Source organism: Trichechus manatus, unplaced genomic scaffold (assembly GCF_000243295.1).
Source record: "Trichechus manatus latirostris isolate Lorelei unplaced genomic scaffold, TriManLat1.0 scaffold00159, whole genome shotgun sequence".
Classification (NCBI taxonomy): domain Eukaryota; kingdom Metazoa; phylum Chordata; class Mammalia; order Sirenia; family Trichechidae; genus Trichechus; species Trichechus manatus.
This window is the reverse complement of record NW_004444095.1, coordinates 2,562,316-2,587,477: the sequence shown is the minus strand read 5'-3', so window position 1 is coordinate 2,587,477 and position 25,162 is coordinate 2,562,316. Positions and strand designations below refer to the sequence as shown.

The 25,162-nt window shown below is 37.9% G+C and overlaps 1 protein-coding gene across 1 annotated transcript in view; it reads left to right on the top strand.

The window, feature by feature from the left end:
• Window positions 1-25,162, top strand: part of DMD (dystrophin) — a 2,372,918-nt gene that overhangs the window by 752,536 nt on the left and 1,595,220 nt on the right. Inside the window, exon 13 of the mRNA XM_004386236.2 lies at window positions 18,312-18,431. Coding sequence (XP_004386293.1) covers window positions 18,312-18,431 — 120 coding nt within the window. The remainder of the gene's footprint in view (window positions 1-18,311; window positions 18,432-25,162) is intronic.

Here is a 25,162-nt window from a genome sequence, read left to right as displayed (position 1 = left end):
TTTAACATTCTGCTCAGGGCCGAGGGTGCTTGTCTTCTATCCCTCACTTCCAAGCTCTCTCTCTCACTCTCAAATTGTCTCTCTCTGCCTCTCAATTGGAGAGTAAGATAAAAATATTTTGCAAATCTTGCAAGTACACCATGTTACATATATGCCTCTGTATGTTCTGTGACAGGATCCTTTGCTATCTTCATTTCAGCAGCATTTGATTATGAGGCAGGCTAGAAATTCAACCGCTTTGAAATGTCGTGAAGATAAGTCACTTTTACTGAACCTGGCAATTAGGCAAGATAAAGCATTCGATCCTATATTGGTGGTTACTATTAAATCGAGCCGACCTGTTATCTCTGGCTAACCATGAAAAGTTTAATTTGCTACAAATTTTTGGAAGAGACCATTTATTCTTCATATATATTACTTTGGGGAGAGAATTTAGAAGTTCGCTTTGGATCTGAGGTGCCCAAGAGTAATTTACTCTGAGGAGTGAACAGATTGAACCTCTTGTTCCTATTGTGAAGAAACATGTCAAATATAATTCTGGCTGGTCACTTCCATCTTAAGGGAGGAAGTCTATTAGTGAGGTTGACAAGGAATAAAAGGCTTTCTCATGCAGGTGTGGTAAGACTATGGAGGGACATGAAGGAGTCGTAATTCTACTGAGTGGTTAAAGCCTGTACAGGTAGTCCCAGACTTATGACATATTTGAGTTATGACGAACCACACTCACAATCATCTTTTCTTTTCTTCTAAGTCTTATTGTTAGTAAAATGTACTACATACAGTGTTGCAGCGGGTAATTTGCTGATGTTAACATTCTCAGATGTTCACTCACAGATGTTCAATGTTATGATTTATAAAGATACTGATAATAAAAGGCAATCATAAATGAAAACTAAAAAAAAAATGTGGTATTCGACCTACATTAGAACTGATGGAATCGCCGGAACTGAACCCCGATGTTAGTTGTGGACTATCTGTAGTGAGTTTGAACTTTCATTGAAGGGAAGAAAAAAAATTGCTCTTTTGTAGGGTGTTTTCATCAAAAGGAAAATATTTGATCATGGAGTATTTTGTCTCATGGTACAGTTGGACTAGGATGGAGTTCGAAGCTTTTCTTTACTAGCTAGGTTGCCAATTCTTTTTAGAGATTTAAACTTTGGTCGTAGCTATCTCAGCTAAATGGCAGCATCAACAATGTTCTTCCTGTGCAAGTCATTAGAATATGCAGATATGAATGTAACATGTGCCGTATATTCTGACTTCAGTGAATGTTCTCTGTTAAATACTGATGAATACAAATTAAATAACCTCTTAGAAACTCAGTCACCTATCATATACACTCCTTTCCTTGAAGCTCATTTAATCTCAAACATTCGGGTCGCCAAGATTGTGAAATATCCTCATCTGGTGACCTTTAAAATGATCTAGATGTTCATGTAACAGGGAAGGTTTAGGTGTTATCTTGCCAAAGGACTGACATTTCATTTCATTCCATTGTATTTTATTCCATCTCACTGAACAAACACTTATCAAAGCAAGATGGGCGTTTTGACCAATACACAGACCAGCCATATATGGACTCTCCCTCAAGAAGCTCACATTTTAGTACATCAGATAATGACACAGAAAACAAATGAGCATTAAAGTAGAATATGGCCAATGGCATGAGAGAGTTAAAAACAATGAATTGTCTGAGCAAAGAAAATGAGGTGGGGAAATGTAGGGTATGTCATTTGACTTGATCATTTGTTACAGTTACAATACATCAGCATTATTCTCAAGGCTGAGGGGTTAAAGTCTAATCATGGAGTATCTTGAACACAAGGCTCAGATAATGGAGGGCCATTATTGACCCAGAAATTAAACTGAAGAGAGTAGCAATGTAGGAAAATGGATCTCATTTTTTAGGAAGATATATCTTGTTAGGTAAATTAGAGCACACAGAAACAGGAAGCCAGAAGACATGTTAGGGGATAGTGCAGAAAGTATATATAGCCTGAATGAAGCCGTGGCAATGAAAATTGTGAACAGGTATAAGAAACATAATTCTGACTAGTTTTACTATCCACACAGGCTTCAGTATTGCTACGTTTCTGCCAGGGACCTGGAAATCTGATAATTTAAATAAACAATAAAAAGGTTCTTGGTAGGAGCAAGAAAACAACTCATAAAATTTGAGCTTCTGATGAGTTGTGAAGACTCTTTGTGCCCTTCTGGCCTCAGTCCTAGGACAAATCAGGCCTACTGGCCCTTAGCCTAACTTTTCTCCCCAGATTCTTATTAAGAAACAAGACAGAAGGCTTAGCAAAGTCATTGTTTCTTTCTTTGAGTTCCATATAGATTTCACTTGACCTTCAAGGAGGAGGGGATTTGGGTCCAGGGGAGGAAAAGCATGCATTCCGTCAAGTGGAAGAAGACCTCATAACCATCTCAACACACAAAAATTTTGACAGATAGGTTCCAGGAGAAAGTATTCAGATAGGCACGATTCCTGAAAGAAAAATCAAGAAAGTAGTTGTCTTAGTCATACAGTACTGCTATAACAGAAATACCACAAATGAATGGCTTTAACAAAGAGAAATTTATTTCTTCACAGTAAAGTAGGCTAAAAGTCCAAATACAGGGCGTCAGCTCCAGGGGAAGGCTTTCTCTCTGTAGGACTTCTCGTCAATGTTCCCCCGGACTAGGAGCTTCTCTGCGCAGGGACCCGGGTCCAAAGGATGCGCTCTGCTCCCGGCACTGCTTTCTTGATGGTATGAGGTACCCCATTCTCTGCTTGCTTCCCTTTCCTTTTATCTCATGAGAGATAAAAGGTGGTGCAGGCCACACCCCAGGGAAACTCCCTTTACATTGGATCAGGGATGTGACCAGGGTAAAGGTGGTGTTACAATCCCACCCTAATCCTCTTTAACATAAAATTAGAATCACAAGATGGAGGCTAACCACACAATTCTGGGAATCATGGCCCAGTCAAATTGATACACACATGTTTTGGGGTACACAATTCAAACCATGACAGTAGTCTTCACAATAGCCAAGCCATGCAAATATGAGAAACTTTTACCTCCTGGTGATGTCAAAAACTCCATCTTAAACTCTATTTTGTGATTAGCATTTTTCATGGCAACTATGCCATGCCAACATTGCTTTCAAAGAACTGTTTCCCATAAATCGGCACTCAACATTACTTTTGTGAAATGTTTAGTAAGAACATACTGTAGGACCTCACCATTGTGGTGTTTTGTTTGGTTGTGTTTTCAAGCAAGCCTTCTAGTCAAACCAAACCAAACCTGTTGGCCGTCAAGTTGGTTCCTACTCATAGTGACCCCATAGGATGGGGAGTAGAGCTGCCCCATAAGTTATCTAAGGCTGTAAATCTTTATGGAAGCAGATGACTACCACATCTTTCTCCAGTGGTGTAGTCGGTGGGTTCAAACTGCTGGCCTTCTAGTTAACAGCTGAGTGCTTAACCACTGTGCCTCCAGGGCTCCTAGCCTTCTAGTAATAAAAAACCAAACCAAACCCATTGCCGTGGAATCGATTCCGACTTATAGCGACCCTATAGGACAGAGTAGAACTGCCCCAATGTAATAGAATGAATTCAAGTGTCAACAGGTAATAAAACCTGAAACTCAATTAAGTACACACACACACATACTCACACAGTGTAGTTTGTTTCTATTCAAATACCATACAATGTGGAGCTATATCAAAGAGCTGTATCTATTGCTTATGCTTATTTGAGCAATATTAATACCCCTTATCTGTGAGTCAGTATATCATAGACTATGCAACCAGATTGCCTTGGTTCAAATCACAGCTCTACCACTTACTAGGTGAATGACTTTGCAAAAGTTACTTACCCTTTCATTGCCTCAGCTTCCTTATTTATAAAATCAAGACAACAATGATGATGATAATAGGGCTGATGGAAATATTTAATGGGTATTTGCATAGAAAGCACTTAGAATACTTGACACCCAGTATTAAATACATGTTAGCTGTTATTGTATAAAACATGACTCCCACCCTAATGAAAGTGATTTGTGTTGTAATAACATTTTTTGACATAAATATGTGGCAAGATAATACAAAGATGAACAGCACCACACTTAGTTTACATAGTAGCATGCACTTGATACTCAATTTTATAAGTTTTTTTAAAAAATTTAGTTGAGAAGACAGCTAATTTTCTATTAGTAATCTATTAACAAGCAGCAGTTTCCAATGATAACTTTGTGTACTCGATAATGTCATTGCTCTAATTAAAATAATAATAATAATGCAATCCATACCCATGTTCTTATTTTAACAAATCAAGCAATTCCAGCTAACAGATTACTAAGTAGTTGATTAGAAATTACTGAGTACTGATTCTGTAACATTGCTCAAAATCCCACAGCCTGGCTCTAACGTACATTAGTGCATCTACTAAAGACCCCCTCATCTTAGAGGCACCAATTTTCTTTTTTATACTTAATTGCTCCTATAATACTGTGGTGGGAAAAAAAAAGAGAAGGAAAGGACCCATTTTCTGACTTACTAAGTCAGTTTCATGTAAAATATCTCTATTTTCCTGAACCAGCACCAATTAATTTCAGTTCCCCTGAATAGGTAATACAACATTAATATTGTAAATGAATTATGTACCTATATAAAATATTTCAGAATGTATTTTCAGGGAAAGCTCTTCACGAGAAAGCCATACATATACAATAATATGAATTTTAAGAAAATAATTTTTCTTTGAAAAATATATTCATGAATCTCATAACAAAATGCATGATCATAAATCCAATGCTGTTGACTTTAAAATAAGGTTGTATATGGCACCCTATCTCTGTCTAAAGAATATGAAATTGTTAACTGCAGCATACTATAATTTCATGTTTAATATTTCTGGTATGAACAATTATTTCTACTGGCACAGCTAGTGGTAATCTGTTTTTCAGTGTTACAATGTTTTTTGTTTGTTTGTTTGAGATAATTTATAATGGATCATATTTATATGCACTTACCAAATGAAAATCTCTGCCATACCTAGTGAGAATGAGAAAACTATGAAAATCAGATATCTTTACATGATGTTGTATAGCTACAGAACGCTGAGAATATTTAGTAAATAAAGATATATAAAATAATTATAAAGGCTACTGGGAATAAATACTGATGCGCAGAGATGCTATTTCCATGAATCCTAGACTAAGAATGGAATGATAAGGTGATGATGTCAGAAATAGAAGAAAATGAACATTTACTCACCACTTACCTACTATCTTAGTTATCTAGTGCTGCTATAACAGAAATACCACAAGTGGATGGTTTTAACAAAGAGAAATTTATTCTCTCAGAATCTAGGAGGCTAGAAGTCCATATTTAGGCCATCAGCTCCAGGGGAAGACTTTCTCTCTCTGTCTGCTCTGGGGAAGGACCTTGTCATCAATCTTCCCCTGATTTAGGAGCTTCTTAGTGCAGGGATGCGCTCCCCTCCTGGTTCTTCATTCTTGGTGGTAGGAGATCCCCCCTGTCTCTCTGCTTGCTTCTCTCTTTTATATCTCAAAAGAGATTGACTCAAGATACAACCTAATCTTACAGATAGAGTATTGCCTCATGAACATAAGTGCCTCTAATCCTGCTTCATTAATATTATAGAGGTAGGATTTACCATACATAGGAAAATCACATCAGATGACAAAATGGTGGACAGTCATACAATACTGGAATCATGGCCAAGCCAAGTTGACACACATTTTTGAGGGACACAGTTCTATCCATAACACCTACTCTGCTAAACATTGTACTAACTGATTATATTATTTCATTTAACTTTAATACTAAACTTGTCCTGGAGGGATTTTAATCTTCAGTTTTACAGGTAAATAAATGTGGCCAGAGATGTTAAGGTGTTGCCTCAGGCATTGTGGATATTAATTGGTAGACTCACTCTTTAATCTTGACCTGTCTGCCCTTGAAACCCAGGCTCTTTTCCTCCATTCTGGGATTCCAGTGTTGTTGTCTCCCCCTGAGATCCTAGACATGAAAGCAAATGCAGCGAGTAGCAAGGGAATTGGGGGTATTGTGTCCCTAGGCTTTCTTAGACTTGGAAACATTGGTCAGAGGAGAGAGAGATTGAGTGCATGTAAGTCTTAAAGATGTCAGGAAAGAGCACATGGTTGGTGGCTTGAATGAAATGCTCAGAATCAAAATGCTTAAGGAAATGACTAGTCAACATTAATTCCGTAGCCCTTTCTTTGAAATGGGACCCTTGTGGCGCAGTGTTAAGCATTTGGCTGATAACCAAAAGGTCGGCGGTTCAAAACCACCAGCCACTCCTAGGAACCTCTTTGGGGCAGTTCTACTCTGTCCTATAGGGTCACTTATAAGTTGGAATCAACTAGATGGCAATGGGTTTCATTTTTTTGTTTGTTTTTCTTTGAAATACGGTCAAAAAGGACTAGAAAAGAAGAGAAGATAATAGATTTACAATAAGAATGGAAAGAATGTCTGAGCTAGGGGATAATCAATAGAACTGAACCTCACATCTATATAAACCCTGTTGCCTTTGAGTCAATTCTGACTCATAGCGACACTATAGGACAGAGTAGAACTGCCCCACAGGGTATCCAAGGCTGTAATCTTTATGGAAGTAGACTGCCACATCTTTCTCCTGTAGAATGGCTGGTGAGTTTGAACTGCCGACCTTTGGGTTAGCAGCTGAGCATTTTAGCCACTGTGCCACCACAACTCCTTTCACATCTATATCCAAAACCAAAAAAAAAAAAAAATTGCCATCGAGTCAGTTCTGACTCATAGTGACCTTGTAGGACAGAATAGAACTTCCCCATAGGGCTTCCAAGGAGTGGCTGGTGGGTGTGAACTGCTAACCTTTTGTTTAGCAGCCAAGCTCTTTACCACTGCGGCACTAGGACCCCTCACATCTATATACTACTAGCCAATTAATGCATATAACATCCTCTGTGCTCCTCCTGAAAACTACCCAAATCCATTTCCCAATAATCCTATCCTTTTCCAATAATTATTGTTATGCTAACTGTGTTATGTAATTATTTATTAGACTTTCATGATGTTCCATTTCATCCAATTTCTGATTTCAACATGCATACATATATATATAGATTGTAGGGGGAGAAGAAAAATTGTGAGATTTTAGGGCTATTGCTTAGTGAAGTGGGTCTGAACTCCTCAAAAAGCTGCTGATGTTATCCTCATTTAAATAATTGGGAAGTTCAAGCATTGTTTAAAGGTTTAAAATTCAATATATATTTTCTCCAGAACTTGGATTTGCCTAACCACATTCCCTTTCTGTTCTCATGGCATTTTTTAGAAAATGATGTGTGTGCAGAATCTATTATCAAAACCTGTTGCCATCAAGTCAATTCTGACTCATAGAGACCCTATAAGACAGGGTAGAACTGCTCCATAGAGTTTCCAAGGAGTAGCTGGTGGATTTGAACTGCTGACCTTTTGGTTAGCAGCCAAACACTTAACCGTTGTGCCACTGGGGCTCTGCAGAATGTATTAGATGATAGTAAATTAGAGGAATATTGGGTTCTTGTAGTTCGGTTTAAAGCCTTTTGTCTGAATATGTCTAAATCTGGATTTTTAGAACTAACTAGCTGTTAATATTTATTATTTATTTTATTGTTGTTGAGAATATACACAGCAGAAGAGACACCAGTTCAACAGTTTCTACATGTACAATTCAGTGACTTTGATTACATTCTTAGAGTGTGCAACCATTCTCACCCTCTTTTTCTGAGTTGTTCCTCCACCATTAACATGAACTCACTGCACCCTAAGTTTCCTATCTAATCTTTTGAGTTACTGTTGTCATTTTGATCCTGTATAGATAGATCTTAAATGAGCATAATGCTCAAGGCAGACATTCTTTACTAGTTAAGCTAAACTCTGGTTTGATTTTAAGAAGACTTCTGGGGATATTTTTGGTTAGAGGTTTAAAGATTATCTCAGGGCAGTAGTTTCAGGGGTTCATCCAGCCTCCATGAAGGCAGAAAGTCAGGATTCCATGATTATTTGAAATTCTGTTCTGCATTTTTCTGCTTTTGATCAGGATTCTTCTATAGAATCTTTGACCAAAATGTTCAGTACTGGTAGCTGGGCACCATCTAGTTCTTCTGGTCTCATGGCCAAGGAGGCAGTTGTTCATGGAGGCAATTAGCCACACAGTCCATTAATATTTATTTTGCTCATAATGTGTGCCAAGCAAGATGCTAAGCAATTATACATTATTCAATCTTCATAATTACCTAAAAAGACAGATACTATTATTATCTCAATTTTGCAAATCAGGAAGCTGAATCTTGGTATGGGTGAATAACTCTCAAATTCATGTAGCTGCTTAGTGATGTATCCAGGAATCAAACCCAGAAAATATGACTTTACATCCCAAAATCTTGACCACTATTATACTGTTTCCTCTTATAGATGCAGAAATATTTGGTCAAACTGTAATTTAAACTGTGTCCTTTTCCAATTATATCCCGAAAGACGTTGTTGTTAGTTATCATCAAGTTGGCTCCAAATGAATGACAACCTTATGTATAACAGAATGAAACTTTGCCTGGCCCCGTGCTATCTTTATGATTGTTGGTATGTTTGGGTCCATTCTTGTGTGTATTGTGTGAATCCATTTCATTGAGTTTCCCTTGCCTGTGGTGGCCCTCTACTAAGTATGACGTCCTTGTGATGACCTGTCCAAAGTATGTGAGTCAAAGTCTCTCCAATCTCACTTCTAAAGAGCATTCTTGTTGTACTGAAAGATGGTGTTGTTGATGGGTGCTGACGAATCGATTCTCACTATACGAACCCCACGTGACAGAGTAGAACTGCCCCATATGGTTTTCTAAGCTGTAATCTTTACGGGAGCAGATTGTCAGGTCTTTCTCCTGTGGAGCCGCTGGGTGGATTTGAACCATTAGCCTTTCAGTTAGCAGTAGAGTGCTTAACCATTACACCACCAGGGTTCTCTTTTTAAAACAAGTTATCTTATTTATTGATCATCCTTCCTGCTATCGGGAAGCATTTAGTGATTTTAGATCTTTGAAATCCATCCACTCAAATGGTCTTCAGGGCCCCCTTTTGGTAGCTTAGGAGTTGGCAGACACTGAGACATTAATTTCTAACAAAATAGGTAAAGATTCTGATACAGTTAAAGACTAAGAAAACTATGCAATAACACTGAAGTAAATGGATATAAAAATAAACGTTCTTCTAATAGAGCTTGTTAAGGAAGGTTATTTAAAATATTCAGCAAATTCACAACAAAATTACATACCATAAATAGATCCTCATGGAGTACGAGACAATATTGTGACCAGCCAGGCTTAGCAAAGTGGATATTGCAATGAAAAGAAAATTAGAAGTCATTTCTAGATCATTTCATTTAAGGCAATGAGAGATGTAGAGCCTAGCCCAGGGCAAAGGTAAAGGAAAGAAGGAAGAAGGAGCATAGGAACAAAGGGGGATGACATGGATAAATTGCTTACCTCACCATCATTTTTTAAGAAACTCTGAAACTTTCTGATTTAGTCTTGGAAGTTTTTATTTGGAAATAAACAAACAAAAAACGTTCACGTCTAGATGTATTGCTTTAGCTAATTGATCATAGTATCTGGAGATTTTTTTTTTTCCAGAAGCAGCTTTTGTAAGGTATTACTTTCCTAGCTGTTAGACTTTAGCCACTGTTCTTAGAAGCATTTCTGGCTTCTTAACATTCTTTGCAAATTTTATGTTTGATACAAGCATTGTTCTCATCAGTTTTTTCATTTGTACACATTTATTCAATTAAGCTAAAACACAATAAAATATTTAAAATTATACTTTTTTGTGGTAGTTTAAGTAAAACTTTACAATTCAAATCAGTCTCTCATACAAAAATTTATACATACATTGTTATGTGGCTCTAATTGCTCTCCCCATACTGTGACAGCACCCTCCTACTTTCCACCCCTGATTTCCCATGTCTATTCAACCAGCTCCTAACCCTCTCTGCCTTCCCATCTCACCTCCAGGCAGAAGCTGTCTGTTTAGTCTCATATATTTACTTGAGCTAAGAAGCACTCTCTTCATGAGTATCATTTTATGTCCCACAGTCCAGTCCAATCTTTGTCTGAAGAGTTGACCTCGGGAATTGTTTTAGTTCTGGGCTGACAGAGACTCCAGGGGCCATGCTTTCCAGGGTTCCTCCAGTCTCAGTTAGACCATTAAGTCTGGTCTTTTTACTAGAATTTGAGTTCTGCACCCCACCTTTCTCCAGCTCCATCCAGGACTCTCTGTTGTGTTCCCTGTCAGGGCGGTCATTGGTGGTAGCCAGGCACCATCTAGTTCTTCTGCTCTCAGGCTGATCGAGTCTCTGGTTTATGTGGCCGTTTTGTCTCTTGGATTAATACTTTCCTTGTGTCTTTGGTGTTCTCCATTCTCCTTTACTCCAGGTGGTTGGGACCAATTGATGCATCTTAGATGGCCACTCTCTAGCTTTTAAGACCCCAGCCACCACTCACCAAAGTAGGATGCAGAACATTTTCTTAATCAGCTTTATTATGCCAGTTGACCTAGATGCCCCCTGAAAGCATGGTCCCCAGACACCTACCCCTGCTACTCTGGCCCTCAAAGTGTTTGATTGTATTCAGGAAACTTCTTAGCTTTGGTTTAGTCCAGTTGTGCTGACTTCCCCGGTAGTGTGTGCTGTCCTTCCCTTCACCTAAGATAATTCTTGTCTACTATCTAGTTAATGAATAACCCTCACTCTCCCTCCCCACCCTCATAACCATCAAAGAATGTTTTCTTCTGTGTTTAAACCTTTTCTTGAATTCTTATAATAGTGGTCTTATACAATATTTGTCCTTCTGTGACTGACTAAATTCACTCAGCATAACGCCCTCCAAATTCCTCCATGTTGTAAGACGTTTCACAGATTCATCATTGTTCTTTATTATTGCGTAGTATTCCATTGTGTGAATATACCATAAATTGTTTACCCATTTGTCAGCTGATGGCACCTAGGTTGTTTCCATCTTTTTGCTCTCGTGAACAGTGCTGCAATGAATGGGGTGTGTAAAATTAATATTTTTATTAAGCATCTTTTTGTTTCTATTAAAGTGTTAGAGGGCAGTAGATGGCAGTAAAATCTAAGTATACACTAATCTAAATCAGATTCAAAATTTTTATTGCAAAAAAGATCCTTCGACATCATGTAGGCCGTCCTGTCATTTTACGAAATGTTTGAGAGTTCACAGAACCAGAACTTACCCCAGCTCCCTCCATCTTCCTTCTCCTTTTTCTTTAATTAGTAACTTAGAGAGGATGTGCTGAATATCTTCCACCTGGCCCTCCAGGTCGACTCTTTTTTTTAATTTTTTACTGTACTTTAGATGAAGGTTTACAGAACAAACTAGCTTCTCATTAAACAGTTAGTAAACATATTGTTTTATGACATTGATTACCAACCCCACGACATGTCAACCCTCTCCCTTCCCAACTTTGGGTTCCCGATTACCAGCTTTCCTGTCCCCTCCTGCCTTCTAGTCCTTGCTCTTGGGCTAGTGTGCCCCTTTACTCTGATTTTGTTTTATTGGCCTGTCTAATCTTTAGGTGAAGGTTGAACCTCAGGACCAGGTCCATTCTTTACCACACTTTGGTCCAAAGAAGGTGACTTCAGGGTGCATCTATAGGCTTAGACTTCTGATTGGATATGGCCAATGAAAGTCACCTGCTGGAGACTGGTAGATGAGAGGAAACTGGAATTAGGATATTTATTGCCCTGACTCCTCCCTTTCATAGTACAGAAAGTTTTCTGTTTCCTTCTACCAAAGGACATAGTTCCTGTCAAACTATTCTCTTTTGAGTTCTGGAAATGTTTCTTTCCCTCTCCCATTCTTGGCAACTTCTGCTGTTGCTAGACTGCAGATACTACAGGGACCTTAATTAGTTTCCACTACCCTTGCTTCATCTTTATAAATGGTCCCCTTTGTTAATCATCTACTTCCTGACTCACCCGGGCTGATACTAAGGTACTATCCATATCATTATTCCTCCAAACCCAAATGAGAACCCAAAGGACTGACTTTTTGTTTAATAAGTCTTGATTAAGTAGAAATGAAGTAGTCTATTAAAGTACATTAGACTATTATTCAGGGACCTGGTTCACCCAATCCCCAGAAAAACAAAATCAGCTTGGAAACTGGATCTGGAGAAGGAATACGGGCCTATCTAGGAATGAGTACACAGGGACTACTTATGTGATCGTGCTATCACCTCCCCCTTGGATCTGCCACTCCAAGGCAGGATTAGTATTTAATTTTTGTAACAAACATATGAGGTTGATTATTATGATCCTTTTTTACAGACTAGGTATCTGATTAAAGAGAGATTAATAGTTTGACCAGAGTCACACAGTAAATTGTAAAAACGAGATTCAAACCCAGGCAGGTAGACTGCAGAACCCATGTTCTGTGTTGGCACTAGAATTGTGGGATTGTGTGCGTGTGCGTGTGTGTGTGTGTGTAACTTACAAGTTTGGATGATTTTGGTTAATCATTGAAGTAGAAGGAATAATAAAGTAAAAATACATGTGAGTAATCAGTCAGTATCCTTTCCTGTTCCGTGTAGCTGTATATATAATGTGGCCAAGTATATATCCTAGCATACAGCTTACAGGAGACCCAAGTGTGTTTTGTTTTCAATTATGCTACCTTTGTATTAATCACTGCTATATATTTCTTGACATCCAGTCCAGATTTCTCTAACCTGACATAATTGCACATCTTTATGTTCCAAGCATTCTTTCACAAGCATGTTAAAGCAGGTTAAAATAGCATAGTTCTGGAGTAAATGCTGAAGTGCTTTTTCCTCCATTGGTGTTTCTAAGCCAGTTTTTGAAAACTAACTTGGCATGGATCTGAGCAAGAAGAACCACAGTGATGACATTTGAAGGAAGTAGAGAAAAGTCGTATTTAAATCATAAAATTGTGAATTTTTACTAAGGGAGTAACAAATTTGTCAAGGTCTTTTAACTAGAGAATTACTTAGAAGGAACATAATTATTCACAGTGGTATAACAAAATCCTAGTTTGTCTAATTTAAACATTCTTAATGCTAAATTTCACTGCTCACCTTTTCTCTTGTCATAAGGAAGAAAAAGATTGTTATTTGACATTAGAGAACAAACATCGTTGGCATTTGTACCTGTCTAATAATGGTATAGAAAATTAATTAGTCATGACAGATTTTTAAAAATCTGGTGTTACAAATGCATTATCTTAATAAAAATAATGACAAGAAATACATGCATAAAAGATACACACATATACATATATATGTACATATAAAAATAACTTATAAGCTTCTCATAAATATATTTTAACAATTTTATTACAGCATTTTAATTTGAAGGTCTTCTTTTGTGACAGGCAAAAATTTTAGTGTACTTCTCCAGGGATATATGTATGTTTGGAAATAATTTGTGTCATATTTCAGGCTTAATTAACAAATCAATTATAAATCTCCATTGTATAAATGGAGCTATCAGAAAGTCAAATCCGTACGAAGTCAATATTTAAATAAAAATTTATTTAAAAAATAACTTGGCAAAAATTTTTACTTTTTTCTCATACAAAAATTTATACATACATTGTTATGTGACTCTAATTGCTCTCCCCATACTGTGACAGCACACTCCTCCTTTCCACCCCTGATTCCCCATGTCCATTCAACCAGCTCCTAACCCTCTTTGCCTTCCCATCTCACCTCTGGACAGAAGCTGCCCGTTTAGTCTCTGGTATCTACTTGAGCTAAGAGGCACACTCCTCAACAGTTATCACTTTATGTCCCACAGTCCAGTCCAATCCCTGTTTGAAGAGTTGACCTTGGAAATTGTTTTAGTTCTGGGCTGTTAGAGAATCTGGAGGCCATGCTTTCCGGGGTTCCTCCAGTCTCAGTCAGACCATTAAGTCTGGTCTTCTTACTAGAATTTGAGTTTTCTACCCCACCTTTCTCCTGCTCCATCAGGGACTCTCTGTTGTGTTCCCCGTCAGGGCAGTCATTGGTGGTAGCCGGCATTATCTAGTTCTTCTGGTCTCAGGCTGATGAAGTCTCTGGTTTATGTGGCCCTTTCTGTCTCTTGGTCTAATACTTTCCTCGTGTCTTTTGTATTCTTCATTCTCCTTTACTCCAGGTGGGACCAATTGATGCATCTTAGATGGCCGCTTGCAAGCTTTTAAGACCCCAGACATAACTTGGCAAAATTTTAGTGTATCTTAAAAAAAATGGTAGTCTTGAAAATTCATGTTTTCTCAAATAGGGAAGCAGGGCAGGCATACTTTACCCCAACGATCAAGGCTCTTACTCGTGGATATCCAGGTTGGAAGAACAATTTAATTTTTTAATCCCACCTTTCTGTGTGACATTTCTGCTACTTCTAAGACTCAGGTTTAAAATATGAACCCTAACATTGGGTATTTTACTTTTTTTTTTTTTGCTGATATTGGGGAGATTAGCTAATACCGTCTGTCATGTTCGTTAATGTTTATTTTTGGAGTGGAGATATGAGTAAATCATAAATCTGACAATTTCGTAGTATCTTCTGCCTTGTAGCTATGGGGTATGCTCAGAGTGAGAGATCAGTTTAACCTTTTTTATCGTTGGTTAGGCAAGAAGAAAGATGCATAGTTAATACAAAGTCACAGAACAGAAAAATATAAATGAGAAGATAATATTAATACCAAATACAGTTTATGCTAACCCACCCCAGTGCTATGCACTTTTGAAGATTTTCAGCCCCTGTTGAGAGTATTTCCTATGTCTCTTTATTTCTCTGTATTCACTGTAAGTCCCAATAGTTCTTATGTTTGATTTTTAAAGCTATCCACTCACAACTAGCTTTCGTGGTACTTTATCTTAGCACTTCTGCAAAAGCATAAAAGGCAAACCCTTGATCAGTATGGCAAGAATACTGTTTCTGATTATCGATCAAGTAGGTAAGCAAAACAAAATCAACAATGTAAGTACTGAAGAAAATAAAGAGTGCACATAATTATATATGCTATAGACGCAGTATGTGTTTTGAAGAAGCATTTCATGGGTCACACAATAATTTTCTCAAGGTCCTCTATGAAATTACATTAAACAGTAAAAATAACAATTTACATTTTAAGTTGTGAACCTCAAGGAATTGTGTCCTAGTGGTTTTAAATATATGTAATGATATATACTGTCGTACTTGAGCGATAGAAAGAAAGGATTGGCTAAATTCAAGAAATCAACTTAAGATACATTGTTCATCAAATTAATATTTTGATTATTATTTTCAAAATTCCTGACTGACAGATTTAAAATGTTCTCAGTCCTGGCTTATATAACTCAGAAAACACAGACTCAACACGACTGTCAAGGACAGCTCTGAATGTTAATGTTTCCATTTTCAGCCTCATGGCAGAAAGAGTTTTATTAACCAGTGTAAGCTCTGGAATGTCAAAGGCATGATAGGCAGTATAGACTCCACACACAAAATAGATGCATAGTCATTTTATTTTAAATTGCTTGACTTAAGAATGTAGCATGAAAAATATAGAGAGGAAGTAAAATGAAGAAATTTTACAGTGTTCCAAAATCCAAAAATAAAAATGCTAATGTGGTTAAGATTGTGTTGCAGCCATCCTAATAAGTTCACTATACCTGCCATAGGTTTTGAATAAGGAAAAAACTAGTTGGGTGACTGTAGAGCGCTGTTGTTTAGTAGGTAGGTATTTCAGGTTTTCCAGAAAGTCACAGGCCATGTCCCAAACTCAGTTCTCCAAGGAGTAAACTGACTAGAGGCTTTACACCCCTGGTCATGGATATTGCAAACATTAATTGGTGTAGTGGGAGAGTGTCTTGGGGAACTGGAGCCCCCAGGCAGGGTATCTTGGTTCTAGAGCAGCCTTCTCTGTTGATCTTTCCTCTGTTTATCCTCTGTTTACACCTCTGTTTACCTCCTATACTTACCTCTGTTTATCTTTACCAAAAGAAAAAATTTACTCCATTATTTGAAAAAGAATTGCAGTGCTGTCTTGTGACATCATTTAGTTGGAGAAGACACCGACTTTTCAGAGTCAAACTTGTTGAAACTTGCAAAGCTAGGACATGAATTTTTCTACTTTCATCCCAGGCTTCAGCTGAGAAAACCTGGCTGTAATTGCTTAAGTTAATGTAATTGTACAACTCCTTCTACTAGATTGTAACCTTTCTGCAATCAGGAAGGGCTGAACTCATCTGTAATTATTGCCTCTGCCTTCCACATGGCATCATTCATTCGACAAATGTTTAGTGATCTTTAGTTGCTGGGAATATGTAGTGAGCAGGAGAGGCAGCACCTCTGCTCTGATGGATATTATTGTATTCCAGTAAGCAGAGACAAACAACAAACGACTAAACTAATAAAGAAGAAAATACTGAGTCATGATAGTGTTATAATAAAAAACAATAATAAAAAAATAAAAACTATGGTAGGAATAGAAAGTAACTAGGGAGCAAATTTTGATGCCTTTGAATTATGGTGTTGGCGAAGAATATTGAATATACCATGGACTTCCAGAAGAATGAACAAGTCTGTCCTGGAAGATGTTACAGCCAGAGTGCTCCTTATAAGCTAGGAGGGCAAGACTTCATCTCATGTACTTTGGACATGTTATCAGGAGAGACCAGTCCCTAGAGAAGGGCATCATGCTTGGTAAAGTAGAGGGTCAGCAGAAAAGAGGAAGACCCTTGGCGAGATGGGTTGACACAGTGGCTACAACCATGTGCTTGAGCATAACAATGATTGTGCGGATGGCGCAGGACCAAGCAGTGTTCATTCTGTTGTACGTAGGGTCACTATGAGTTAGAACTGACTCGATGGCACCTAATAACAACAACAACAGGGAGCAAATTTAGATACCATGTTCAAGAAAAGCCTCTCTGGGGAGGTGACACTTCACTTGAATCTTGAATTATAAGGAGAGCTTATTTAAAGATCTGAAGGATGAGCAATTGAAGCAGGGGGAACAGCTTGTCAGATTTATGGAAGAGAAAGAAAACAGTTGTGGCTGAAACATAGTGTGAGAGGGCACGAATTGTATGCAATTAGATTGTAGAGGTAGGCAGGTGCTAGACCATACAGTGAGACCTGTGAGAGCCAGAACTCAAGGGCACTGCCTTGTTTTTCCAGGTCTTGCAAGTTTTCTGCCTTGACAGGGTGCAGTCTTACCAGTTTTCTATAGCTTGTTTTAGTGGAAAATATTTGAGTTTTCCTTCTCTGACAAGTTTCCGCCTTACACAGGTTCCGACTTCCACAGGTTTTACTGTATAAGGATTTCAGGTAAGGAGTTTAGACTTTCCTTCTTAGTGTGATGGGGATCCACTGGCTTTCACACGGAGGAATGTCATCTAATTTAATTTTAGCAAAAGAGAGGGACCCAACAAAAGAACTGAAAAGCTGCAGATGATGAGGGATAATCAGCAGAGGGTGGTACATGACGCTAAGGAAAGATGAGATAAAAAAAAAATTACTGTTGGATTTGGAAACCTGGAGTTGATGGTGACCTTTTCAAGAGATGTTTCCATGGGATCGTGAGCAAAGAGAGTATTAGTACAAGGAAGGGGAAACAGTAACTAGAAAACACAAAACATTTTTCAGTGAAGGGGATTAAAAAACAGGGAATTAGCTGGGGTGGTTTGTTGGGACAAAAGAGTTAGTTTTGTTTTGGATGGTGATGGAGAGCATTAGCCGAGTTACAAACAAAGAAACCTGTTGTTTTTGTCCAGTCAATTCTGACTCATAGTGACCCTATAGGACAGGGTAGAGCTGCCCCATAGAGTTTCCAAGGAGTGCCTGGTAGATTTGAACTGCCGATCTTTGGGTTAGCAGCCATAGCACTTAACCACTATGCCACCAGCATTTCCTTTAGTAGAGTAGGAGAGATGAAATATGCCAGAGGTGGCAGGTCATTGCAGGATTAAAGTCTTTGAAAACGTGAGAGGTGATGGGACAAGAAACATAATATCTCACCTGTACCTTTCTGAGCATATGCTCTCTTTGTATGCTTTCGAGTTCAGTTGACAATTGAAACATGTGAATTCGGCGGAGCACCATAGCAGACAATTTGTACATAATGGTCCTAGTTTAATAAAAATTGCATTCACTGAGACATGGCAAAAATCAATCACCCACATTTGGGAAGAAATGTTTTCGACATACAAATCAAGAGAGTATTCTTTTAAATTCTCTCTCTCTCTCTTTTTCTTCTTCTGTCTTTCAGGTGCTTCAAGAAGACCTAGAACAGGAACAAGTCAGGGTCAATTCTCTCACTCACATGGTGGTGGTGGTCGATGAAACTAGTGGGGATCATGCGACTGCTGCTTTGGAAGAACAACTTAAGGTAATTGTCAGATAATTTTCTTTAAGAAACTAAATATGCCATTCAAAAACACTTAAGTGCAGTTTGAAAACTACTTAGAGAATTTGTAACATACTTTATACACTAAAAATGTGTAGAATACAATATATTTATTAAAACTGTTTCAAATGATTTTGATCTGTTTATTTTTCTCTTTCATTAACTGTATGTTGTTTTTTTCACACTATCTTCCTGGACTGCAGGGAAATATACATGTGCAAATATGTTTTTATTATAGTTGAATCACATGAGTTGTAGAACTGGCAAGAGGAATATTATTTCTGCCCTCCTCAAAACTAAAAAACTCCTCAAAACTAAGAGGGGACAAAATTATAAAAAACAAAACAAAACACATACACACAAAAAAATCATATCCAATTAAATAAGTAGCAATTGAATGCCTTTAGTATGTTTATTCCTAATAACCAGTTCACACTAACAAAGGAAAATGTCGATATTTTCATATATTGGTATTTTCTTCCAAATTGGGAAAGAAAATTTTACACTTAAAAAAAAAACACAACAAAGCATTTATACATGCAAAGCATATAAAACAGCAACAATAAGAGATATTAAGGGAAAATACAGCAATTTATTGTTCTCAATGATTATGCACATACATACATTCATACGCAGTTACAGATTATATATGAGACATTTATCATGCCCACCAAATGCCCACATTTCTTTGAGATTGATTGGATCCTATAGTCTGATATGTCTAAGCATCTAATAAATGTGGGTTTAAAAGGCTTTATCAGCCCAAGGTTGTTCTACACATAGTTTCTTTTACCTAACCTGTAACACAATTTCTTAAACCCTTATCTCTGTTTTCTTCTCTTTTTGTGTGAAAATGTATTTTTTTATTTCAGTGAAATGTCATTTCCTCAGCTTAATGCTTTAGTCTGCCAATCTTCAACAATGGTGTCTAACACTCCATCATTAAAAGACAAAGAGAAAATTCTTGAACTAAACAGGTTGGAGACTGCTAGAACTGAGCATTTAATATATACTGGCAAACCATGTTAATTTCATTTAACAGAAATTGCAGAGATTACAGGTTTAAAATACTTATGATACCAGATGTCATAATATATCATCAAATATATGATTATGTACACATATATGTATACACACACACACACACACACACATATATATTTTAAGCAGACGCATACTCATAACCAGCTAAAGTACCACACTGACAGACCACTGCTGAACCTATTTTAAGGAATTACATAGGTATGACATGATAATATTTTTTTCTTAATATGATAGTATTGTGACTAATTACAGGTGGGCAAAAATATAATGGTGTCCTGGGGTTCTGGTGGAGCCCTGGTGACGCAGTGGTTAAGGGCTATGGCTGCTAACCAAAAGGTCGACAGTTCAAATCCACCAGCTTATTGGAAACCTTGCCAGGCACTTCTACTCTGTCCTATATGGTCACTATGAGTCAGAATCGACTCAATGGCAACAGGTGCGGGGTTCTGGTGGCACAGTGGTTAAGCGTTTGGCTGCTAACAAAAAGGTCAGCAGTTCGAATCCAGCAGCTGCTGCTTGGAAACCCTACAGGGCAGTTCTACTCTGTCCTATAGGGTCTCTATGAGTCAGACTCCACTAGACAGCAACGGGTTTGATTTTTTTTTTCTGTGTAGTGCATCCAATTAAGTACTCAGCTGCTAACCAAAACGTAGGCAATTCGAGTCCACCCTGAGGCTCCTTGAAAGAAAAAGCCCTGGCGATCTACTTTCAAAATATCTGCCACTGAAAATCCTGTCGGGGAGAGCTCTTCTCTGACACACATGGGGTCACCAGAAGTTGAAGTAGCGTCAACAGCAACTGGTTTTAAAAAATCTAATACTCAGTGTTTCCCAGAAATTTTAAAAAAGAACCAGAGAAGGCGGGGTGACGTTCTGGTTTAAATAAAAACAAACTTTAGGCAGAAGTTTGCCTAAGTTATAGAGTATTTTAGTTAAAATAACAACTGATAAGCATCCACTTTAAAATTAGTAGGCCCAGAACAATTAGCCTTAGAATATAATTATTCCAAGATGATATGTGTAAGACTTGGCCATCTCTGAAAGAACAGTCCATAGAACTGTCAGATGGTGACTATGTCAGGTTAAGTTGTGAGTGGTGGACCTAATGCTATTTTATATTCATTATATTACTTGCTTTCCTTTCTTGCCTTCTTTTTTGCCTTTATTTCTTTGGGCCAAGATATCTACTAAGGTAGTTGTGCATGTATTGTCTATCCATAATTCACAAAAACTCAGTCTGCATTTATCCATTATTATTGCCCCACTTAGTTAGTGTTGACAACTGCTTTCTAGCCCCGCTTTTCCCCTCAACCTTCTTTTCCCTTTTAATAGCTTTATTTTGCCTCAACATAACCCATTACTGCCACCAGAGTTTTGGATAATCTAGACTAGTATCTAAAAGGGCAAAGGTAGAGGAAATTAAGTGGAAGGAAATCCTCTGATGTAACATTTCTTTTTCTCATTCTGTCAGTTTCCACAGTGCCAGAGGAACCCATGCTTGAGTTCCATACCCTATTTGACCATTGATTGGAAATACCCTGGAATCCTGGTCTCTTGTTTGACTTTGAAATAAAGATGATGTTTTCTTAGGTTCTTTGCAAGTGGCATAATCTTGTTTTACTTAGTCTAAATATTAAAAGGAAGGGGAAGAAGAAGAGGAAGAGGAAGAGAAGGTGCTACAGGACAGAGGAAAGGGTAATGAATAAATACAAAAATAAAACAAATACATTGGAGAAGTCCCTTTAACAATAACACAAATACCCTGGGTATGTAATAAGATTTCATGTATGCTTTTTACTGGACCCAAAGGAATTCCAGTAGAAGTAATTGGAAGAATTATAGGAAAATGAAACCAGTAGATGGATCCCCACGCAAGAAAAAAAAATGGCGGGAACCTGAGAAGAATCCTTCAGGGCTTCTGTTAGAAGTCTGGTCATCCATGGCTTATTCCCCAAGACCTGTTGATGCCATATACTCACCACACACCTTCTCTTTCTCCTCTATGATCTCCTATGTCAGCACAATACTTTAATAAATTCTATTCCAGTTCTGCTGAGGTGTACTTTGGACCCTCAAAAAAGACACGCAGTGGCCTTGAGTAAGAAGATGGAGTTAAGGGAAAACCAGGAAGGAAAGCCCCAGATTTAGTACAGTAAGGGAGATATCTATTCTTACTTTCCTGAATATTAAAACAAAACAAGACAAAAAAACAGTTACCATTGGTGAATTCTGACTTATGGTGACCTTATGCGTGCCAAAGTAGAACTGTGCTCCATTAGCTTTTCAGTGGCTGATTTTTTGGAAGTAGACCACCAGGCCTTTCTTTCAAGTCTCCTTTGGATGGACTGGAACCTCCAACCTTTCAGTTAGCAGCTGAGCACATTAACTGTTTGCACTACACAGGGACTCCATCCTGAGTTTAAAACTTTAAATATACTCCCCATAGAATATCTTTAAATGTGTTGACTTAATTCTATGACCTCTATTACTATGGTATTATAAGTTAGAATTTCTGTAACTTTAAAATACTTTTTGAAGTCTTCTTTGTAAAAGACTTGAAGAAAACCAAAGATAGGTCAGAACATATGCTTAGGGATTATGAAAGATGGTATGACTTATGAAGAATACTATTCTGAAAAGTACAGTGTGTTGTAAATTAATTTGATTCTTTCTCTCTCAAAGGTTTAGCTTGTTCCTCTGCAAGTGTCACCACAGGTCAGAGCCTTGTCCTTTACTTTAGAGGTTTCTAGGATATCAGTACACAGAGAACCTGATTTGTAAGCAACAATACCAGTTAACTGATTTTCTTGGAAAACAGGTTGGCTGAATAACTAAGACTGGTAATTTACGTAGAGACTTCAGTCCTGGAGGGCATTGCCATATCTCTTTCTAAGCATTCGTTTTTTCATTTATTCAACCAGTACTTATTATGTTTGCGCTATGTCCCTGGATTTCGCTGTGTACCAGACATTCAATGGTGAACAAAAGAAAAATGGTCGGCACCTTTCTGGTTTAGGAATGCTTAATTTGCAAGTCCGCTGACTTCCTGGGAACCTTGAGATGGTGATAGCCACTTCTCTGTCTCTCTCTCTCAAAATTGAATTCTTATGCCTTGCCATCATGGTAGAGTCCTGGTGGTGTAGTGGTTAAGAGCTTGGCTGCTAATCAAAAGGTCAGCAGTTCAAATCCACCAATTGCTCTGTCCTATGGGGTCACTATGAGTTGGAATTGACTTGATGGCGATGGGTTTTTTGTCATCATGTTAACCACGGCAGACATAGTAGGCAGAGGCCCTTCTCTGCTGGTAATTGTAATCTAGCAAAGTAAACAGACATTAATCCAATAATTGAAAAACTTAAAAAAAAATTAAAAATGGACACAAATAATTTCTGTGAAGGAAAGGAACAAGCCTTTGTGACAACAAATTCATCTGACATAAACTGAGGCTTGAAGACACGATAAGATTTATTAGGAAAGTGATGTTTAAGTGAGAATATAAGGATATGTTGGAGAGAACTGGATAAAGTGTGTCTGTGTGTCTGTGTGTGTATACGTGCATGTGTGTGTGACTGTGTGAGTGTGTTTGTGTGTGATTAGTAGAGGTAGATAGAGTTTCCAGGAAGGCAGCCAAGTAGCTCAAGTGAGAATGGCATCTTAAAGAAACCAAGAGAAGGCCAATGGGGCTATAACACTGAGATTCAGAAGGGTGATGCTAGAAGAGGCTTAGCAGGTAAACAGGGTCTTAGAATGAGAATGTGATAATAAACTCCACAAGAATTCATTCAGTGACCAAACGTGTATTGAGCAGTAGTTCTCTGTTAGGATTGGCACTGGGAATACAATGGTAGAAAGGGCAGGGACAGCAGTCATGGGGCCTGCTCACCTGCACTTGGGCTAATCAATCCAGCTGAATGTATAATTATAGCCAGCATGAGCTCTATCTAGGTGACAAAAATATGCACTGCTACATGAAAAGTTCTCCCTAAGTGACCTTAACACAAACAACAAACAAACCCGTTGCCATCGAGTCAATTCTAACTCATAGCAACCCTACAGGACAGAGTAAAACTGCCTCAGAGTTTCCAAGGAATGCCTGGTGGATTCAAACTGCCAACCCTTTGGTTAGCAGCCGTAGTACTTAACCACTGCGCCATCAGGGTTTCTAAGTGACCTTAGGTGAGATGCAAAGATTTAGTATAAGTTAATTTGGCAACACTATAGAGCAGGAAAGTGTTCTGGGCAGGGAAAAAAAAAACATTTATTCATTCAATAGATATTTATTGATTGCTTCCTAAGTGCCAGGCACTAGTCTATGCTTTGAGGTTAAGTTATGAATAACACATAAATCTTTCCTCTATGGAGCTTACGTTCTAACCAAACATCATAATAAATAAGCACATTTTCTACTATGAAAAAAGTAATAGGAGTTAGGGAGAAAAAATTGAAAGGAGAAGGGAGCAATTTTAAGGAAATGCTCAGGCGAGGCCTCATTGAGAAGCTGGCCTTTGAGCAAAGACTACTACAAGGTAAAGGAGTTATTTTAGCGGTCCATAGTTCCTTTGGGTCCTTTTGCTTTGAGAAACTAAAAGAAGACCTATAAGGAACATAAAGGAAGTGTATTGTTTTAGGGCAATAGTTTTTCTAGTAGAAAATAACAGAAAAATAATTAGGCCCCTTGCTTAGAAAAGATGGTGGAATGACAATATGTTCCAGAGAAAAGGCAGAGCTATTAAAATCTCATTTTTAGGTATGTTCTTCTATGTAAGTTAAAACCTGAGAGTCCAACTAGGTGTATTAAAAGTCTCTAATACCATAGACCCTGGAGAATCTCTGACATATAAAAGTTATTTGAATTATTTTGTTAAATGGATTTGAACTTAAAGTTACTGTTTACCATTTTGGAGAATTAAAGGTACGTCAAAAGAGTGGATACAGGCGAGCAGCCTCTTTTTAAGAAGAATAACCTGGAAAATACCATTTTAGAATAGATTGTCAAACATCAGGTTGTGTACACTGGTAGAATTTTCTGTCCATTTTATGAGGTCGATAAACTTGTTTACTGAATGTTTTAGGGTTCTCTAGAGAACAAATCTAGTAAGATATATATATCATATATGTATGTATATATATAGATAGATAGATATACATACAAAAGCTGAACAATGAATAAGGAAGACCAAAGAAGAATTGATTCATTTGAATTGTGGTGTTCACAAAGAATATTGAGTATACCACAGGGTGCCAAAAGAACAAATAAATATGTCATGGAAGAAGTACAGCCAGAATGCTCCTTAGAAGCGAGTATGGCGAGACTGTGTCTTATGTACTTTGGGCATGTTATCAGGAGGGACCAGTCCCTGGAGACAGACATCATACTTGGTAGAAGATCAGAGAAAGAGAAGAAGACTCTCAATGAGATGGATTGACACATTAGCTGCAACAGTGGGCTCAAACATAGCAACGATTGTGAGGATGATGCTGAACCAGGCAGTGTTTCATTCTGTTGTACATAGGGTCAGCTCAGCTGCTAACCTAAAGATCGGCAGTTCGAATCCACCAGCCGCTCCTTTTAATCTCTACAGGGCAGTTCTACTCTGTCCTATAGTGTCACTATGAGTTGGAATCGACTTGATGGCATGGGTTTGGTTTTTTGGCATTTATGTGTGTGTG